The sequence below is a fragment of the Heterodontus francisci genome, chromosome 2 (assembly GCF_036365525.1).
Source record: "Heterodontus francisci isolate sHetFra1 chromosome 2, sHetFra1.hap1, whole genome shotgun sequence".
In the NCBI taxonomy this organism is placed as follows: Eukaryota; Metazoa; Chordata; class Chondrichthyes; order Heterodontiformes; family Heterodontidae; genus Heterodontus; species Heterodontus francisci.
In genome coordinates this window covers 206,793,891-206,811,701 of record NC_090372.1, presented here as the reverse complement: position 1 = coordinate 206,811,701, position 17,811 = coordinate 206,793,891, and the positions used below count along the sequence as shown (strand labels likewise).

General features: G+C 44.0%; 1 protein-coding gene across 1 annotated transcript in view; it reads left to right on the top strand.

The window, feature by feature from the left end:
* The first annotated feature begins 252 nt into the window (after nt 1-252).
* The window catches only part of LOC137350545 (Golgi reassembly-stacking protein 1-like), a 35,019-nt gene continuing 17,460 nt past the window's right edge, over nt 253-17,811 (top strand). The window contains 4 exon segments of the mRNA XM_068015207.1: nt 253-376; nt 11,230-11,310; nt 15,960-16,163; nt 17,475-17,561. Of these exon segments, the coding sequence (XP_067871308.1) occupies nt 329-376; nt 11,230-11,310; nt 15,960-16,163; nt 17,475-17,561 (420 nt within the window). The 5' untranslated portion in view covers nt 253-328.

Here is a 17,811-nt window from a genome sequence, read left to right as displayed (position 1 = left end):
AGTACCAGTGCAGCGCCGTTGGGGAATGGATGCCGCGGCGGGAGCCGGGCGCTGGGCGCTGCGGCGGGAGCGGGGCGGGAGGGGGCGCTGCAGCGGGAGCGGGGCGGGAGCCGGGCGGGAGGGGGCGCTGCAGCGGGAGCGGGGCGGGAGCCGGGCGGGAGGGGGCGCTGCAGCGGGAGCCGGGCGGGAGGGGGCGCTGCGGCGGGAGCCGGGCGGGAGGGGGCGCTGCGGCGGGAGTCGGGCTTTGGTCGGGGCGCAGTTAGGGATCGGAGGACAGTGAAGAGTGAGCAGCACCGAGCCGGGGTGCTGGCAAGAGCAGAGCCGGAGGATGGGAGGCTCTCAGAGTAGCGGCAACGAGGGCTACCACGTATACGGGGTGGGTAAAGGGAGAGCGCGGGGGGTCCTGTCCGGGATGTGAGCAGCCTCCCTCCCCGCCAGGGCAGGAAAGGTGGTGGCGTGGCAGGTAGTTCTGGTCAATCAATCCTCCTGCTCTCTGTGTTGCTAGAGCCAAAGCGAAGGCCGCTTGGCCTTTCATCGTTACCCGTGTGTTGAGGCCGCTAGCAGGGCAGCAGGGGCTGAGCTGGTCCTGACCTGTCCCCAGACCGGTCTTGCTGCTTTTCCCCAGTTACAAACATCTGCACACTGCAACCTGTCCTCGTTGTTTTTTTTCACATTTAAGAAAGTTTTTATATATAGTTTTGTTTCACTTTTAATTAAGTTCCCTTTAATAATTTTTCTCGTAAAAATTAAACCTTTTCCCTCTCCAGAATGAAAATTCATCAAAATTCTTAAAGTTGAAAAAAAAACAATTCCCAAAAGAAAACTCGGTAATACTTTATGCATTTATCTGATCGACCTGGATGACTACATAGATTGTATAATTTGCTAATTATAGATGCATTGTTTAGTTTCCAAAATATTGTTAACGACCAGGTGAGAAGCGTCTTTTGCTGTCTTTACCTGGTCTTATTGTAACAGGATTTTATTTTAAACAGTATTTTGAGCTCCCTTGCTGTGAATCCTCGTTCACAACTTTCCAATTATAAGGCAAAGAAATGAGCTTTGGCTCTTTGGTCTAAAGAAGATGAAATTTATTAAACCTTAAACTCTAATGTGGTTAACGCCTACGGCTATGCGACATGCTCACGCGATAGGAGTCTTACTAATAAGGCAGATGAATTGAGAGTGTTGATTAGCACATGGGAATGATATTGCTATCACAGATACATGGTTGAGGGAGGGGCAGGACTGGCAGTTCAATATTCCAGGGTATCGAATCTTTAGGTGTGACAGGGGAGGGAGTAAAAGAGGAGGTGGCATTGCAATGTTGATCAAGGAGTCAATTGATGCAGTAAGGAGGGATGATATCTTAGAAGGTTCCTCAAATGAGGCCATATAGGTAGAACTTAAAAACCAACAAGGGGGCAATCACTTGGCTGGGAGTGTACTACATGCCTCCAAACAGTCTGGGAGAGCTAGAGGAGCAGATATGTAGGCAAATCTCAGAGGTGTAAAAATAATAGGGGATTTCAAATTCCCCAATATCAACTGGGATAGTCTTAGTGCAAAAGACTTAAAGGGGACGGAATTCTTAAAATGCATACAGGAGAGCTTTTTAAGCCAGTACATAGAAAGTCCTATAAGCGAAGGTGCAGTACTGGACCTAATCCTAGGGAATGAAGCTGGACAAGTGGTAAAAGTGTCAGTGGGGGAGCTTTTGGGGGGTAGTGACCATAACTCTAAGATTTAAGGTTGTTCTGGAAAAGGACAAAGATGGACCGGAAATAAAGGTACTGAATTGGGGGAAGGCTGATTTCAATATGATAAAACAGAATCTGGCCAAAGTGGCCTGGGAGAAGCTAATTGTAGGAAAGTCTACATCAGACCAGTGGGAGTCATTCTAAGAGGAAATAGTGAGAGTTCAGAGCCAACATGTACCAGTTAAGGTGAAGGGTAGGACCGATAACTCAAGGGAACCCTGGATGTCAAGGGATATAGAGGATTGGATAAGGGGGGAGAAAAAGGAGGCTTATGGCAGATTCAGAGCACTGAAAACAGCAGAGGCACTAGAGGAGTATAGAAACTGTAGGGGGTACTTTTTTTTTAAAAAGTAATTCGGAAATCGAAGAGGGGACATGTACAAACACTGGCAGACGATGAAGGAAAATCCTAAGCTGTTTTATATGTATATTAAGGGCAAGAGGATAACCAGGTAAAGAGTAGGGCCCATTAGGGACCAAAGTGGCAATCTGTGTGTGGAGCCGGAGGACATAGGTGAGGTTTTAAATGATTACTTTTCATCTGTATTCACAATGGAGAAGGACGATGTCGGTGTAGAGATCAGGGAGGGGGATTGTGATATACTTGAACATATTATTATTGAAAGGGAGGAAGTATTAGCTGTTTCAGCGGGCTTAAAAGTGGATAAATTCCCAGGCCCAGATGAGATGTATCCCATGCTGTAATGTGAGGCAAGGCAGGAGATGGCAGGGGTTCTGACACAAATTTTCAAATCCTTTCTGGCCACAGGAGAGGTACCAGAGGATTGGAGGACAGCAAATGTACCATTATCCAATTAGGTTAGCAGGGATAAACCAGGTAATTACAGGCTGGTGAGTCTAACATCAGTGGTTGGGAAACTATTGGAAAAAATTCTGAAGGACAGGATTAATCTCCATTTGGAGAGTCAGGGATGGTCAGCATGGCTTTGTCGGGGGAGATCGTGTCTATCTAACTAACTTGATTGAATTTTTTGAGGTGGTGACGCGTGTGGATGAGGGTAAAGCAGTTGATGTAGCCTACATGGACTTCAGTAAGGCTTTTGATAAGGTCCCGCATGGGAGATTGGCTAAGAAGGTAACAGCCCATGAGATCCAGGGCAATTTGGCAAATTGGATCCAAAATTGGCTTAGTGGCAGGAGGCAGAGGGTGATGGCCGAGTGTTGTTTTTGCGATTGGAAGCCTGGTGTATCACAGGGATCGGTGCTGGGACCCTTGCTGTTTGTAGTGTACATTAATGATTTAGACGTGAATATAGGAGGTAGCATTCGCCAGAGCTGGCGGGCAGCCATAAAGACAGGGCTAAATTGTGGCGAGTCGAAGAGACTTAGTAGTTGGCAGGAAAAAAGACAGAGGCGCAAGGGGAGAGCCAACTGTGCAACAGCCCCGGCAAACAAATTTCTCTGCAGCACCTGTGGAAGAGCCTGTCACTCCAGAATTGGCCTTTATAGCCACTCCAGGCGCTGCTTCACAAACCACTGACCACCTCCAGGCGCGTATCCATTGTCTCTCGAGATAAGGAGGCCCAAAAGAAAAAGAAAATAGGAGGTATGATCAGTAAGTTCGCAGATGACACGAAAATTGGTGGTGTCGTAAATAGTGAGGAGGAAAGCCTTCGATTACACGACGATATAGATGGGCTGGTAAGATGGACGGAGCAGTGGCAAATGGAATTTAATCCTGAGAAGTGTGAGGTAATGCATTTTGGGAGGACTAACAAGGCAAGGGAATATACAATGGATGGTAGGATCCTAGGAAGTACAGAGGGACTTTGGTGTACTTGTCCATAGATCACTGAAGGCAGCAACACAGGTAGATAAGGTGGTTAGGAAGGCATATGGAATACTTGCCTTTATTAGCCGAGGCATAGAATATAAGAGCAGGGAGTTATGATGGAGCTGTATAAAATGCTAGTGAGGCCACAGCTGGAGTACTGTGTACAGTTCTGGGCACCACACTATAGGAAGGATGTGATTGCACTGGAGAGGGTGCAAAGGAGATTCACCAGGATGTTGCTTGGGCTGGAGCATTTCAACTATGACGAGAGACTGAAAAGGCTAGGGTTGTTTTCCTTAGAGCAGAGAAACCTGAGGGGAGACCTGACTGAGGTATACAAAATTGTGAGGGGCATTTACAGGTTAGATAAGAATTTATTTCCCTTAGCGGAGGAGTCAGTAACCAGGGGGCATAGATTTAAGGTAAGGGGCAGGAGGTTTAGAGGGGATTTGAGGAAAAAAATTTTCACCCAGAGGGTGGTTGGAATCTGGAACGCACTACCTGAAGAGGTGATAGAGGCAGGAAGCCTCACAACATTTAAGAAGTATTTAGATGAGCACTTGAAACGCCATAGCATACAAGGCTACGGGCCAAGTGCTGGAAAATGGGATTAGAATAGTTAGGTGCTTGATGGCTGGCACAGAGACGATGGGCCAAAGGGCCTGTTTCTGTGCTGTATAATTCTGACTCTATGCAAATAGGGACAGAAAAGAGCAGTAGAACAGTTTGAGGCAATATCTTGTTACTGTTTCTCGAACTCGCTGTAGTCCTTGATTGAAGATATGATCTTGCATTTCGTTGGAGCCCTGTATTCGTCTTAAACCTTGTTCACATAAGGGACTGTTGTGTCTTTGAGTTTGTGTCTTCACAAGATTCAGTTCCGTGGGAAAGAGAGGGAAACAGGCAGAGAGGAGAGGAGATGAGATGTTCTCAGTCCATGAGCACACGGCCTTCTGAGTTCAAATCCTTTGTTGGAAGTTCAAATTCAAAAATTCCAGCCAGCTAGTCATGTGACGAAAGCTGGTTTGACCACTTCCGTGTATTGGGGAAGCAACTACTGGGTCCCCCATTGTTTTAACATTGTCTGGTACTATGCAAATGTCCTTCCAGTCAGGGCTTGCAATTTTAAGTTTTTGTTCATGTGGTGAATTAATGTGTGCCTCAGTCATGGCAGGTGGGGGTTTGCCTCACAATATAAATTAACATTTTCTAGAACAAAATTTTAAATAGTTGTTGGATGGATTTGGGAGGTTCTACAATATTTGATAAATTTTAGAATTTAAATGCAGAAAACTCCTGAAGACTGGAGGATTGCTGATGTGGCATCTTTGGTAAAGAAGGTTAAATCAGGTAACCTTTAACCAGTTGGTTTAATTTAAATTGTGTGCAAAAATTTTAGAATCCAGAATTCAAGACAAAATTAGTGAACGTTTGGAGATGTATAGGTTAATCAAGGCCAGTCAGCATGGAGAGTTCTTAAAGGCAATTTGTGTTTAACAAACATAATAAGATTTGAATAGGTAGATGAGATGCAGTACATCAGTTCTGATGAAGGGACACTGACCTGAAACGTTAACTTTGCTTCTCTCACCTCAGATGCTGCCAGAGCTGCTGAGTATTTCCAGCATTGCTTATTTTTATTTTGGATGAAATGCGGTAGTTGTGTGTATGGGTTTCAGAAGGTAACCCGTACACAAGAGGTGTCTCAAGGGGTGTTATGGAAAAATTCAGGCATATGTTTTAAATGGGAATAAAGCATTGTGGATACAAAGTTAGTTAACGACTGGAAATAGTAAATGGGTTTTGCTGACAGTGGAGAGGGGTTGTAAAGTGGTGTATCTCAGGGCTCAGTGTTGAAATGGGTCAAATTGGTCCTTTTCTACTGTAAACATCTATGGTTTTGAATCAAATTTAAAAGCAAATAATATTGGCAAAGTATAGCAAGGGCCACTTGGCTCCAGACCTCATTACAGCCATGGTCCAAATGTGAATAAAAGAACTGAATTCAGAACTGAGGTGAGAGTGACTGCCCTTGACATCAAGGCGGCATTTGACTGAGTACGGCATCAATTGAAGTCAATGGGAATCATAGAAAATGCTCCATTGGTTAGTGTTGTATCTAGCACAAAGGAAGGTGGTTGTTGGAGGACCAGGACATTGCTGCAGGAGTTCTTCAGAGTAGTGTCCTAGGCCCAACCATCTTCTGCTTCATCAATGACCTTCCCTCCATTACAAGGTCAAAGGTGGGGATGTTCGCTGATGATTACATAGTTCAATACCATTCGTGACTCAGATACTGAAGCAGTCTGTGCCAGCGTGCTGGTTTGTGCTGATAAGTGGCTAATAACGTTTGCGCTACACAAGTGCCAGGCAATGACTACCTCCAATGAGAGAGAATTTAATCATCTTCCCTTGACATTCAACAGCATTACAATCACCATCAGCATCCTGGGAGTTACCATTGACCAGAAACTTAACTGGACCTGCCATATAAATACTGTGGCTACACGAACAAATCAAAGGCTGGGAAATCTGCAGCGAGTAACTCAGCTCCTGACTGCCCAAAGCCTGTCCATTGTCTACAAGGCACACGTCAGGTGTGTGATGGAATACTCTCCACTTGTCTGGATGAGTGCAGCACAAACACTTAGGAGGCCTGCCACCATCCAGGACAAAGCAGCCCACTTGATCGGCATCCCATTCACAACCTTAAACATTCACTCCTTCCACCACCGGCCCACAGTGGCAGCAGTGTGTACCATCTACAAGATGCACTGCAGCAACTCATCAAGCCTCCTTTGACAGCACCTTCCAAACCCAAAAACTCTACCACCTGGAAGGACAAGGGTAGCAGACCCGTGGGAGCACCACCACCTACAAATTCCCCTCTCAGTCACACAACGTCGTGACTTGGAACTATATCACCATTCCTTCATTGTCATTAGGCCAAAATCCTGGAGCTCCCTCCCTCACATTGCTGTGGGTGTACCTACACCAGGTGGACTGCAGCAGTTCAAGAAGGCAGCTCACCGCCACCACCTTGTGGGCAACGAGGGATGGGCAACAAATACTTTCCCATCAAGTGCCTTGCCAGCGACGCCCAAATCCCATGAAAGAAAGAAAAAACATCTGAGAGAAAGACAGTTTAATGTTTCAGGTAAATCCCTTTAAAATTATTAACTGTTTAAAAGTTAACACTTTTGAAAGAGTAGACGGAGGTGAAGACGTAAGAAATATATGATACAGATTATAAACTTAATCGAATCAAGTTATACCCAGTTATGTGCTTCCAATAATGTAATCCAAACTCTCTCCTGACAGCTTGGATGCTAAATGGAAAAGGCTGTGTGGGGCTGAGTCACAGAGACAAAGAAAGTGCCATATTTTTGTTTTAAGTTGGTGGATGGGGTGCCGATCAAGCAGGCTGCTTTGTCTCAGATAGTGTTGAGCCTCTTGAACGTTGTTGGACCTGTACTTATCCATACAAGTGGAGAGTATTCCATCACACTCCTGACATGTGCCTTCTAGATGGTGGACAGGCTTTGGGGAGTCAGGCGGTGAGTTACCCGCCGTAGAATTCCCAGTCTCTGACCTGCTCTTGTAGCCACAATGTTTATATGGCTCGTCCAGTTCAGTTTCTGGTCAATGATAACCCCCAGGATGTTAGGTGGGGGATTCACCAATGGTCCATTCTGACTTAGTTGATCTCAAATGGAGTGATGCTAAGGTGCTCCATTTGGTTTTAGCCATTATTTTCAAACTTTGGATGAATGAGTAAATAGGTCAGGGTTCCCACTCCTGATTCTGCTTGGAATCCACATGTGTATGCAGATTGTGGAGGGGTACAGGACTGGGTTAGTTAGGTAAATTTCAATAGTTGTAATCTTAGTGTCATATTTGACCCAGAGATGAGCTTCCGACCACATGTCTGTGACCACATCACTTAGACCACCTGTGTCCACCTTCATAACATCATCTGCCTCAGGTCATCTGCTGAAACCCTCATTTGTGCCTTAGTTACCTTAAGACTTGATCGTTCCAACACACTGCTGGCCAACCTCCCACATTCTAACCTCCATAGACTTGATGTCATTTACACTCTGCTTCCCACGTCCTTACTTGCATCAAGCCCTATTCATTCATCACCCTTGTGCTCGCTGACCTACATTGGTGTTAAGCAGCACCTGGATTTTAAAATTCTCATCCTTGGAATTTCCTCTAGCGCCACAACTCTCAAATCTCTGCGCTTCTCTAATTCTTACCTCTTGAGCACTCCCAGTTGCTCCACCATTGGTGGCCATGTCTTCAATTGCCAAGGTCCAAAGCTCTGGAATTCCCCCTCTCAACCTCTCCACTTCTCCTTTAAGATGCTGCTTAAAAGTCTTTGATCAAGCTTTTGGTTATCTGCCCCAATATCTCCTTATGTGGATTAGTGTCAAATTTGCTTTTATAATGCTCCTATAAAGCACGTTGGGGCATTTTATTACAATAAAGGAGTTATATAAGTACAAGTTGTTGCGTAGCATGCTGATATTTGTTATCTAGTGTCACACATAGAACATTAATTAGCTACCTAAAAAAAAAGACTTGCATTTATCTTTATTTTATTTAGAGATACAGCACTGAAACAGGCCCTTCGGCCCACCGAGTCTGTGCCGACCAACAACCACCCACCCATTTATACTAACCTTACACTACCCCCATATTTTCTACCACATCACCACCATTTTCCTAGCACCTACCTACACTAGGGGCAATTTACAATGGCCAATTTACCTATAAACCTGCAAGTCTTTTGGAGGTGGGAGGAAACCGGAGCACCCGGCGGAAACCCACGCAGACACAGGGAGAACTTGCAAACTCCGCACGGGCAGTACCCAGAATCGAACCCGGGTCGCTGGAGCTGTGAGGCTGCGATGCTAACCACTGTGCCGCCCATAATATAGCATTTTTCACGACTATTGCATGTCTCAAAGTGCTTTACAGCCAATGAAGTACTTTTGAAGTGTAGTCACTTGTGATGTAGGATCGATGGTGATTCCTGTGGAAGGAACTTTAAGCTCCTCTGCTACTGGTAGCTGACTGACTTGAGGCCAGAGTGGTGAAGAAAGAACACGAAGAGCACTAGTGGAGTGCGCGAATTGATGGTTTCTCATGCTTCTTGTACCACTGGGAAGATTGGGGCGTGACACTTGCCCTGTTGCAGCTCCAGTCCCAGGTCAGGATGAGATAATTAATTTCGTATTGTTCTCGGTTCAATATTATGAGGTGCTGTCTCTCGGACTTGCATGGCTGTGTTCCGTTTTTTTGGTTTTACCATCTGATTTGATGCAATCAAAAAGGAACTGTACAAGCAAATAGGCATCTTACATTCATGCAGATTACAGAATTGCACACAAACATCTCCAGAGTAGAAGGCACAGACTTGGCTTGTATTTCCTTGAGTATAGAGCTAAGAAAGATGGATCAGAGTATTGTCTAATTGATGAGAAGCTAGGAACTGTGGAGGAGCAGAGTGATTTCGGGGCCCATGTACTGAAAGGGCACTTTTTCTTACCTGTCCACTCGTTTTTAATGAGTACAGCATTCATTTCTAGGCACCACTGCTCAGGAAGGACATATTGACCTTGGATGGGGTGCAGTGTAGATCCACCAGAATGATACCGGGGCTAAAAGAGTTAAATTATGAGGACAGGTTTCTTAGACTGGGCTGTAGTCCCTTGCATACAGAAGATTAAGGGCTGTATAAGATGATTAAAGGAGTTGATAGGGTAGCTGGAAACTATTTTCTCTGGTGGGGGGGGATCAGAACATAGAAAATAGGAGCAGGAGTAGGCCATTCAGCCCTTCGAGCCTGCTCCGCCATTTATTATGATCATGGCTGATCATCCAACTCAGTAACCTGTTCCCGCTTTCGCCCCATATCCTTTGATTCCTTTAGATCCAAGAACTGTATCTAACTCCTTCTTGAAAACATACAATGAAAACATATATACAATGTTTTGGCCTCAACAAGGAGCGATAACCTTAAAATTAGAACTAGGCCGTTTTGGGGGTAATGTCAGAAAGCACTTCACGTAAAGGGTAGTGGAAATCTAGAAAACTCCCCTCAAAAAAAGCTGTTGAGACTAGATCAATTGAAAATTTCAAAAATGTGATTTTTGTTAGGGTATAAAGGAATACAGAACCATGGCAGGTAGACAAAAATTTGATTCAGATTAGTCATGATCCAACTGGATGGTAGAACAGGCTTGATTAGTTCCTACTGTTTCTAATATGTGGGTTTCTGGAATGAGCTGCCTGAGGAGGTGGTGGAGGCAGGAACAGTAGCAACATTTAAGAGGCATCTGGACAGGTACTTGAATGAGCAAGGCATAGAGGGATATGGAATTAATGCAGGCAGGTGGGATTAGTGTAGATAGGCATTATGGTCGGCATGGACGCGGTGGGCTGAAGGGCCTGTTTCTATGCTGTACGACTCTATGTTCTTGTCAGAAATTATAAATATCTGGCTTTGGCCAGCTGAAACCTCAGCCCTTAGCATTGTGATTTATTTTGATGTTTTCTTTGATTTTATTATAATTTGATGTTTATTGTTTATCGGGCACTTTTGCTAAGTTGCTTTTGATTGGCGCAGTCATCCTAATTGGCAATTAAAGAGGTGACACCTCAGCTCTATTAAATGGGGAAAACAGATGGTTGTTATTTTTTCATGTTCTTCACTGCAGTTCTGTTTTAGCTGGTTGCCAGGAAGGTGATATCTGACAGAACTGAGTTTCTAATATTAGTTTTGAGATATTGAGGTTTGTTAATGTGTCCTAGGGACCCACACTGACTCTCAGGAAGGCCTTATTCGTGTTAGCACAGCAGGGCACACGCACGCACGCTGAGGAGGATGGTAGTCAGTTGAACTGGCAACTAAATTAGTCAATTTAGGCTTGGAGAGCTGCGGCAGGGTCAGAGATCAAAGTTTTGGTCTCTTGTTAAACTCAAGTAAGCTCAGTCTGCAAAAGGTTTGAATTGGAAACAGACACAAAGGGTGACTAGTTTTAGTGAATTCAGCCCTTGATTTTTTTGTTGTTTTTAAAATCTGGATTTTCGCCTCTCCAGGAGATCACATGGTTTGGGCACGGTAGGGAATATGTACATTGTACTACACAGGGTATCACATTTGAGAGGGTTGGATGGACCAGAGACACTTTTCCTGTCTGTCGTTGTTCATATGTTAGCAGTGATAGAGGGCATTTTTTAATGCTGTTATGATTCCCTGATCATGACTGTATATGACTAGATATCAGGCAGTAAAGGTAAGCTCTTCATAGAGGGGAAATGGGAGGTCTGCTCACAGGTTGACAGGTTGTTTTGAACCTTGTAGGTTTTCTAGTGCAGCCATTCCTTCATTGTCACTGACTCTCAATCCTGGAACTCACTAACCAACTATACCGTCACCACAAGGTCTGCAGTGGTTGAAGAAGGCGACTTACCGCCACCTTCGCGAGGGCAGCTAGCCAGTGACACCCATGTCCTGAGAATGAATTTTTAAAAAGAGGCCTGAAACTAATTATAGGTAACACACTTAAACTGTCTGATCTACGTTACAGATGATCTCCGAGAATAAAATACTGAGTTCAAGTTTTGATGAGGCATTTTATGTTTTTGCCTTTCTTGTTGCAGATACAAGAGAACTCCCCAGCCCAAATTGCAGGCTTGGAGCCATTTTTTGATTTCATCCTCGCCATAGGAAATACCAGGCTGGTAAGTCTTGTTTAAGAGGTATTCACAGACATGTTTTAATTAAGTTTGGGTTTACAAAACCTTTTTAAACACGCAAAATTACCATTTATCCATGCTGTCACTAGACATAGTGGATAAATCCCACTTTAGCTAATGCTTTTATGTTATTTAAGATAGTTCTTCTGTGATACTCTTTAATGCATTTCTGTGTTGTTCCTACTACTACTATCATCAGTGATCACCCACTTTTTAAATTATTTCATGAAATGTGAGCATCCCTGGCAAGGCCAGCATTTGTTACCCATCCCTAATTGCCCTGGAGAATATGGTGGTGAAACGCCACCTTGAACCATTGCAATCCATCTGGTGTAAGTACACCCACAGTGCTGTTAGGGAGGGAGTTCCAGGTTTTTGACCCAGCGACAGTGAAATAGCGATATATGTCCAAGTCAGGATGGTGTGTGACTTAGAGGGGAACTTGCAGGTGATGGTGTTCACATGCGTCTGCTGCCCTTGTCTTTCTAGGTGGCAGAGGTTTTGGGTTTGGAAGGTGCTGTCGAAGGAGCCTTGGTGAGTTGCTGCAGTGCATCTTGTACATGGTACACACTGTTTCCACTGTACGCCGGTGGTGGAGGGAGTGAATGTTTAAGGTGGTGGATGGGGTGCCAATCAAGCGGACTGCTTTGTCCTGGATGGCATCAAACTTCTTGAGTGTTGTTGGAGTTGCACTCATCCAGGCCAAATACAGAGTATCCCATCACACTCCTAATATGTGCCTTATAGATGGTGGACAGGCTTTGGGGAGTCAGGAAGTGAGTTAACCGCTGCAGAATTCCCAACCTCTGACCTGTTCTTGTAGCCATAGTATTTATGTGACTGGACCAGTTAAGTCTGATCATTGGTAACCCCCAGGATGCTGATAGTGGGGGATTTACCGATGGTAATGTCTTTGAATTTCAAGGGGAGATGGTTGGATTATCTCTTGTTGGAGATGGTCATTGCCTGGCACGTGTGGCACAAATGTTACTTGCCATTTATCAGCCCAAGTCTGAATTTTGTCCACGTCTTGCTGCAAGTGGACACAGACTGCTTCAGTATCTGAGGAGTCGCGAATGGTGCTGAACATTGTGCAATCATCAGTGAACATCCCCACTTCTGACCTTATGATTGAAGGAAGGTCATTGAAGCAGCTGAAGATGGTTGGGCCTAGGACACTACCCTGAGGAACTCCTGTAGTGATGTCCTGGAGCTTAGATATTTGGCTGCCAACAACCACAACCATCTTACTTTGTGCTAGGTCTGACTCCAACCATTCAGAAACTTTTCCCCGGTTCCCATTGACTTCAATTTTGCTAGGTCTCCTTGATGCCACACTTGGTCAAATCGGCAGTCACTCTCACCTCACCTCTTGAATTCAGCTGTTTTGTCAAAAATGGTGCTTTCTGAAGGGTCGTTAGTGTTTGGAATTCTCTTCCCCAGTGAGCAGTGGAGGCTGATTCATTGAATATATTCAAGGCTGAGTTAGATAAATTTTTGATTGACGAGAGTGTCGGGTTATGGGGCAGGCAGAAAAGTGGAGTTAAGGCCACAATCAGATCAGCCATGATCATATTGAATTGTGGAGCAGGCTCGAAGGGTTGAATGGTCGACGACTACTCCTAATTCTTATGTTCTTATAGTTGGGGACACAAAAGCTATCATTCTACTGTGTGTTTCTCACAGTTCGAGTGGGCATAGTATGAAAATTTTACACGCCGAAGATTACTGGTGACAGCACTTCAATACGTGACACTATTGTGGAAGGTTTCCTTTGGTAACATGGCACTATCTTCAGTGTAATGAAACCCTGCTCTGATCATTTCTATATAGTTGTCATAAGGTGTGGTTATTGTACCTTACAAATAAAGATTACTTTTTTTGGGAGAGCACCTTCACCCAGGCAGAAAGGCTTTGAATTATGGTCTTGTTCACAAGATCATGAGACAGTTACAGATGAGGGGCCCTATTCAGCCCATGCATCCAGTGGCCCTGAAAACACCCATTTGCAAACTCCAGTTAGTTAAATGATTCCAGGCTTCTCACCTTCATAATTGTGTATCAATTTTTTTTTTGAAGATCTTTCTGATATTGGTTCTAAATTTACCTGTTACTAGTTGAAACCTGTGATCAGTGTTCCCTCTAAGCTGCGTGGGTGCACGGCTGCCCAGCAATCTGGAATGTGTCGCGCAGGGAACAAACAGCCTGCACACAAGAATATTTCCTTTAAAGTGCGCGCATAGCCGCACGTCAATCTTGAAGGGAGCGCAGTGCAACAAGCTGGCTACGCACAGCAAACAAAGTTAAAGAACATTCCCTGTGATACTTTGTCCTACTCTTTCAATTTAAATGTAAGTAACTTTCCTGGATTAATCTTTTCCACACAGCTTACATTCTTGTTTACCTACATAAGATCATCTCTCCTATGGAGGCAGAAGAGCCAAAATCTTTCCAGTCTTGCCTCATGACTGAGACCTCTAAGACTGAGAGCCAACCTTGTAGCAATTTACTGTAGAGCTGACTATGTTTGAATGTCTGCCTTGTGTCTGATTGAATAGAATAATGCAGCACAGAAGGAGGCCATCTGGCCCATTGTGTCTGTGCCAGTCCTGCCTCATAGATCTGCAGATTTTTCCTTTTTCAAGTATTTATCCAATTCCTTTTTGCAATTTACTGTTGGACCTGCTTCCTTCACCCTTTCAGGCAGTGCATTCCAGATCATGGCAACTTGCTGTGTTTTTTTATAGGAAAATTCTCCTCATCTCCCCTCTAGTTCTTTCTGTCTTATAACTGCTTAACATTGAACAAATATTAAATTCTGCTAGTAGTCAAAACTCATTTTCCCATCTTATATAATTTATATCACGATTGACATTATTGGAACTTAAAGATTGTTGATAACAATGACCCACCTCCTATGTCTTTGCGAGACGGATTTTACAGCTACATTGCTCAGTCCCATTACAAGGGCAGTTCTTTGCAACTGAATATAGTCTTGGTGACGTCAGACTTGGTGGCAGTACTTAAGGTGTGGGCTAACCGGAGCATTGTACAGTTTGATCATGACTTCCTCTGGCTTGCGTTTTGCTGTTTCATTTATATTGTTCAACATTCTATTGGCTTTATTTGCTGCTCTGTGTTGCTTGGATACTTTGAGCCCAACTTCATCCTTGCCTCTGTTAGCATTATTCATGCAGCACGTCTGGCCCATTGGACTTGAGGATAGAAGGAGAGATGGTGGGGGAGATGGTCATGAGAGCTGAAGAGGAATCAGGGTTCAGTTGCTTCAGAATCTCAACAGCTGCCTAAACTTTCAGACTTTCAAGCTTTTTTTTCCCTCTCTAAAGCGATGGCTGTCTATTCCCATCACAGATTTTGGCAGAGTACCTTTGTAGCTTTAGTATGTTCAGATTTTATTTCAGATTTCCATCCTTTTGCTTTTTTTGAAAGTTTAAAAAAAGGTGAATGTACAGATTCCTGTTGCTAGGAAAACCCTCAGAAGCTGAACACAAGCATTTATTATCTAGGAACAAAGGAACAGGAGAGGCTATTAAGTCCCTCAAACCTGTTGCGTCATTCAGTGTGATCATGGTTGATCTGTGACCTTTACCTGCCTTTACCCCATATCCCTTAACATACTTGGTTAACAAAACATCTATCAATCTCCTTAACAATTGATGTAGCATCAGCTATTGTTTGCAGAGGGGCGTTCCAAACTTCTACCACCCTTTGGCTGTGGAAGTGTTTCCTAATTTAACTCCTGAAAGGTTTGGTTCTAATTTTTAGGCTATGTCTCCTAGACTGAGACTGCTAATTGAATAATAATTGCAATTATAATTGTATTCAAATAGTGGGCATTCATTGGGGACTCACCTGTGCTCTGTAAATAAAAGCTTGTAAGCGTATAAATACTAGGCCCCAACTCAATCATTCACCGCCAGGCTACCGAAGTTGTGACATAGACTTCCCAACCCATGGAAATAGTTTCTTTCTGTCTACCCTATCAGTACCAAAAATATCTTGAAAACTTCAATCAAACCACTCCTTAATCTTCTAAATTCCAGGGAATACAGCCCTAGTTTATGAAATCTCACCTTGTAATTTAATCTTTGGAGTCCAGGTATTATGCAAGTAAATCTACATTGCACTCCCTCCAAAGCCAGTTTCTCTTTGGCCTCCTTATCTCGAGAGACAATGGGTAAGCGCCTGGAGGTGGTTAGTGGTGTGTGGAGCAGCGCCTGGAGTGGCTATAAAGGCCAATTCTAGAGTGACAGGCTCTTCCACAGGTGCTGCAGAAAAATTTGATTGTCGGGGCTGTTACACAGTTGGCTCTCCCCTTGTGCCTCTGTCTTTTTTCCTGCCAACTGCTAAGTCTCTTCGACTCGCCATTGCATTGCACTCCCTGCAAAGCCAGTATATCCTTCCTAAGGTGTGGTGCCCAGGACTGCACACAGTGCTCCAGTTGTGGTCTATCAGTGCTTTGTATTGCTGTAGCATGAATTCTACCCCCTTGTATTTTAGTCCTGAAGAAAAAAAGTCCAGCATTCCATTAGCCTTTTTGATTTATGTTACCAGTTTAGTTATGTTCCCGAAGGAAGAAAAATGTGGCTAAAAAAATTATTTTCACTTTCTAGAACAAGGACAATGACACTTTTAAGGACCTGCTGATTGTCAATCTGGAGAAGCCAGTGAAGCTGGAAGTGTACAACATGAAAGCTGCAAAGGTTCGGGAGGTGGAAGTTGTCCCAAATAACATGTGGGGTGGACAGGGTCTACTGGGAGCTAGTGTTCGTTTCTGCAGTTTTGAAGGTGCACATGAACATATCTGGCATGTGCTGGTGAGTACACATGAAAACCAACACTGCCCTGATTATCTGTTTAAATGGAACTTCAGGTAGTGCATTTAGAGCAAAAAAGTATAAACCATACAGATTTTAAAAACTTATTAATAAGGAATGATTATTTGAGCATCGACTATTCTAATGGTCTCCTGACTGGACTCCCATCTTTCACTTAAACTTGATCTCCCCAAAACTCTTCTGCCCATAGCCTAACTCACACCAAGACCCTGTCGCCCTTCAACCTCTGTGCTCCCTGACCTACAGTGGCTCCCAGTCTGGCAGCAGCTGTAATTTAAAATTCTTAATTTTATGTTCAAATCCTTCCATGGCCTCATCCTTTCCCTATCACTGTAACAGTCTGCAGACCTATAACCCACTGGGAACTGTGCATTCCTCCAATTCTGACCTTGTGCATGCCCGATATTCCTTTGCCTCACCGTTGCTGGCTGAGCCTTCAGGTGTCTCGGCCCTCTTATTCCCATTCATGCAAGTGGTAACAAAAACAGTGAAATGGGGAAACAGCTAATGCTTAACAAATTCCTGCAGTGTTGACGATATGTAATAGACTTGTACAGGCAGAGGATCAATGTTTCCCTTTGTGACAGTATTGGGGGATGAATCTTTGACTGTATTATCAGCAATGTGTAATAAAGACAGGGTTTACAAAAAGGAGCAATAGCTTATATAAAATATGCAGCTAAGCATCATTGATGCTGCTTGTGGGTTATTTTGCTGTTTTGTGTTTATATCCTTGTTCTGTGAATTTTTTTAAATTTGTTTTTGTGGGATGTGGGCATCGCTGGCTAGGTTAGCATTTATTGCTCATCCCTTGTTCTGAGTGGCTTGCTAGGCCATTTCAGAGGGCATTTTAAGAGTCAACCACATTGCTGTGGGTCTGGAGTCACATGTAGGCCAGACCAGGTGGGGATGGCAGATTTTATTCCCTAAAGGGCACTAGTGAACCAGATGGGTTTTTACAACAATTGTCAATGGTTTCATGGTCACCATTAGACTAGCTTTTTAATTCCCGGATTAATTGAATTCAAATTTCACCATCTGCGGGATTCGAACCCATGTCCCCAGAGCAGTAGCCTGGATCTCTTGGTTACTAGTCCAGTGACATTACCACTACGCCACTGCTCCCCCCCAAAAAAACATTTATGAATAAAAAATATATATATTTATATATAAAAATATATTTAATTGTTTTTTTTGTTCAGTGCTGCTTTGTGACTAAATGTCACACCTGTCAACTAACAAGATCAACAACGATCTCCACCCTCACTCTTTTCATTTCTTGTCCAACAGGATATTGAACCAAATTCGCCGGCAGCCCTGGCAGGTCTCAGGCCTCAAACCGATTACATTATAGGTGCAGATCAAGTATTGCAAGAGGTAATGATCTCTCAGTATGCTTACGCCATGGTCTGAGCTGGTAGCTATGGTTCAGGTTCGAACCAGGCAGAAACATACTTGCATTGTTTGGCCTCTGTCTGGTCAGAATTCTTAAACATTCTGTTGGAGACCCAAATCTGCAAATGTCTGAATACATGTATGTGCAGAGCAGCAGTCAACAGAGTCAATGAAGTACTTCTGAAGTGAAGAAAAATGCGGCAGCCAATTTGTGCACAGCAAGATCCCACAA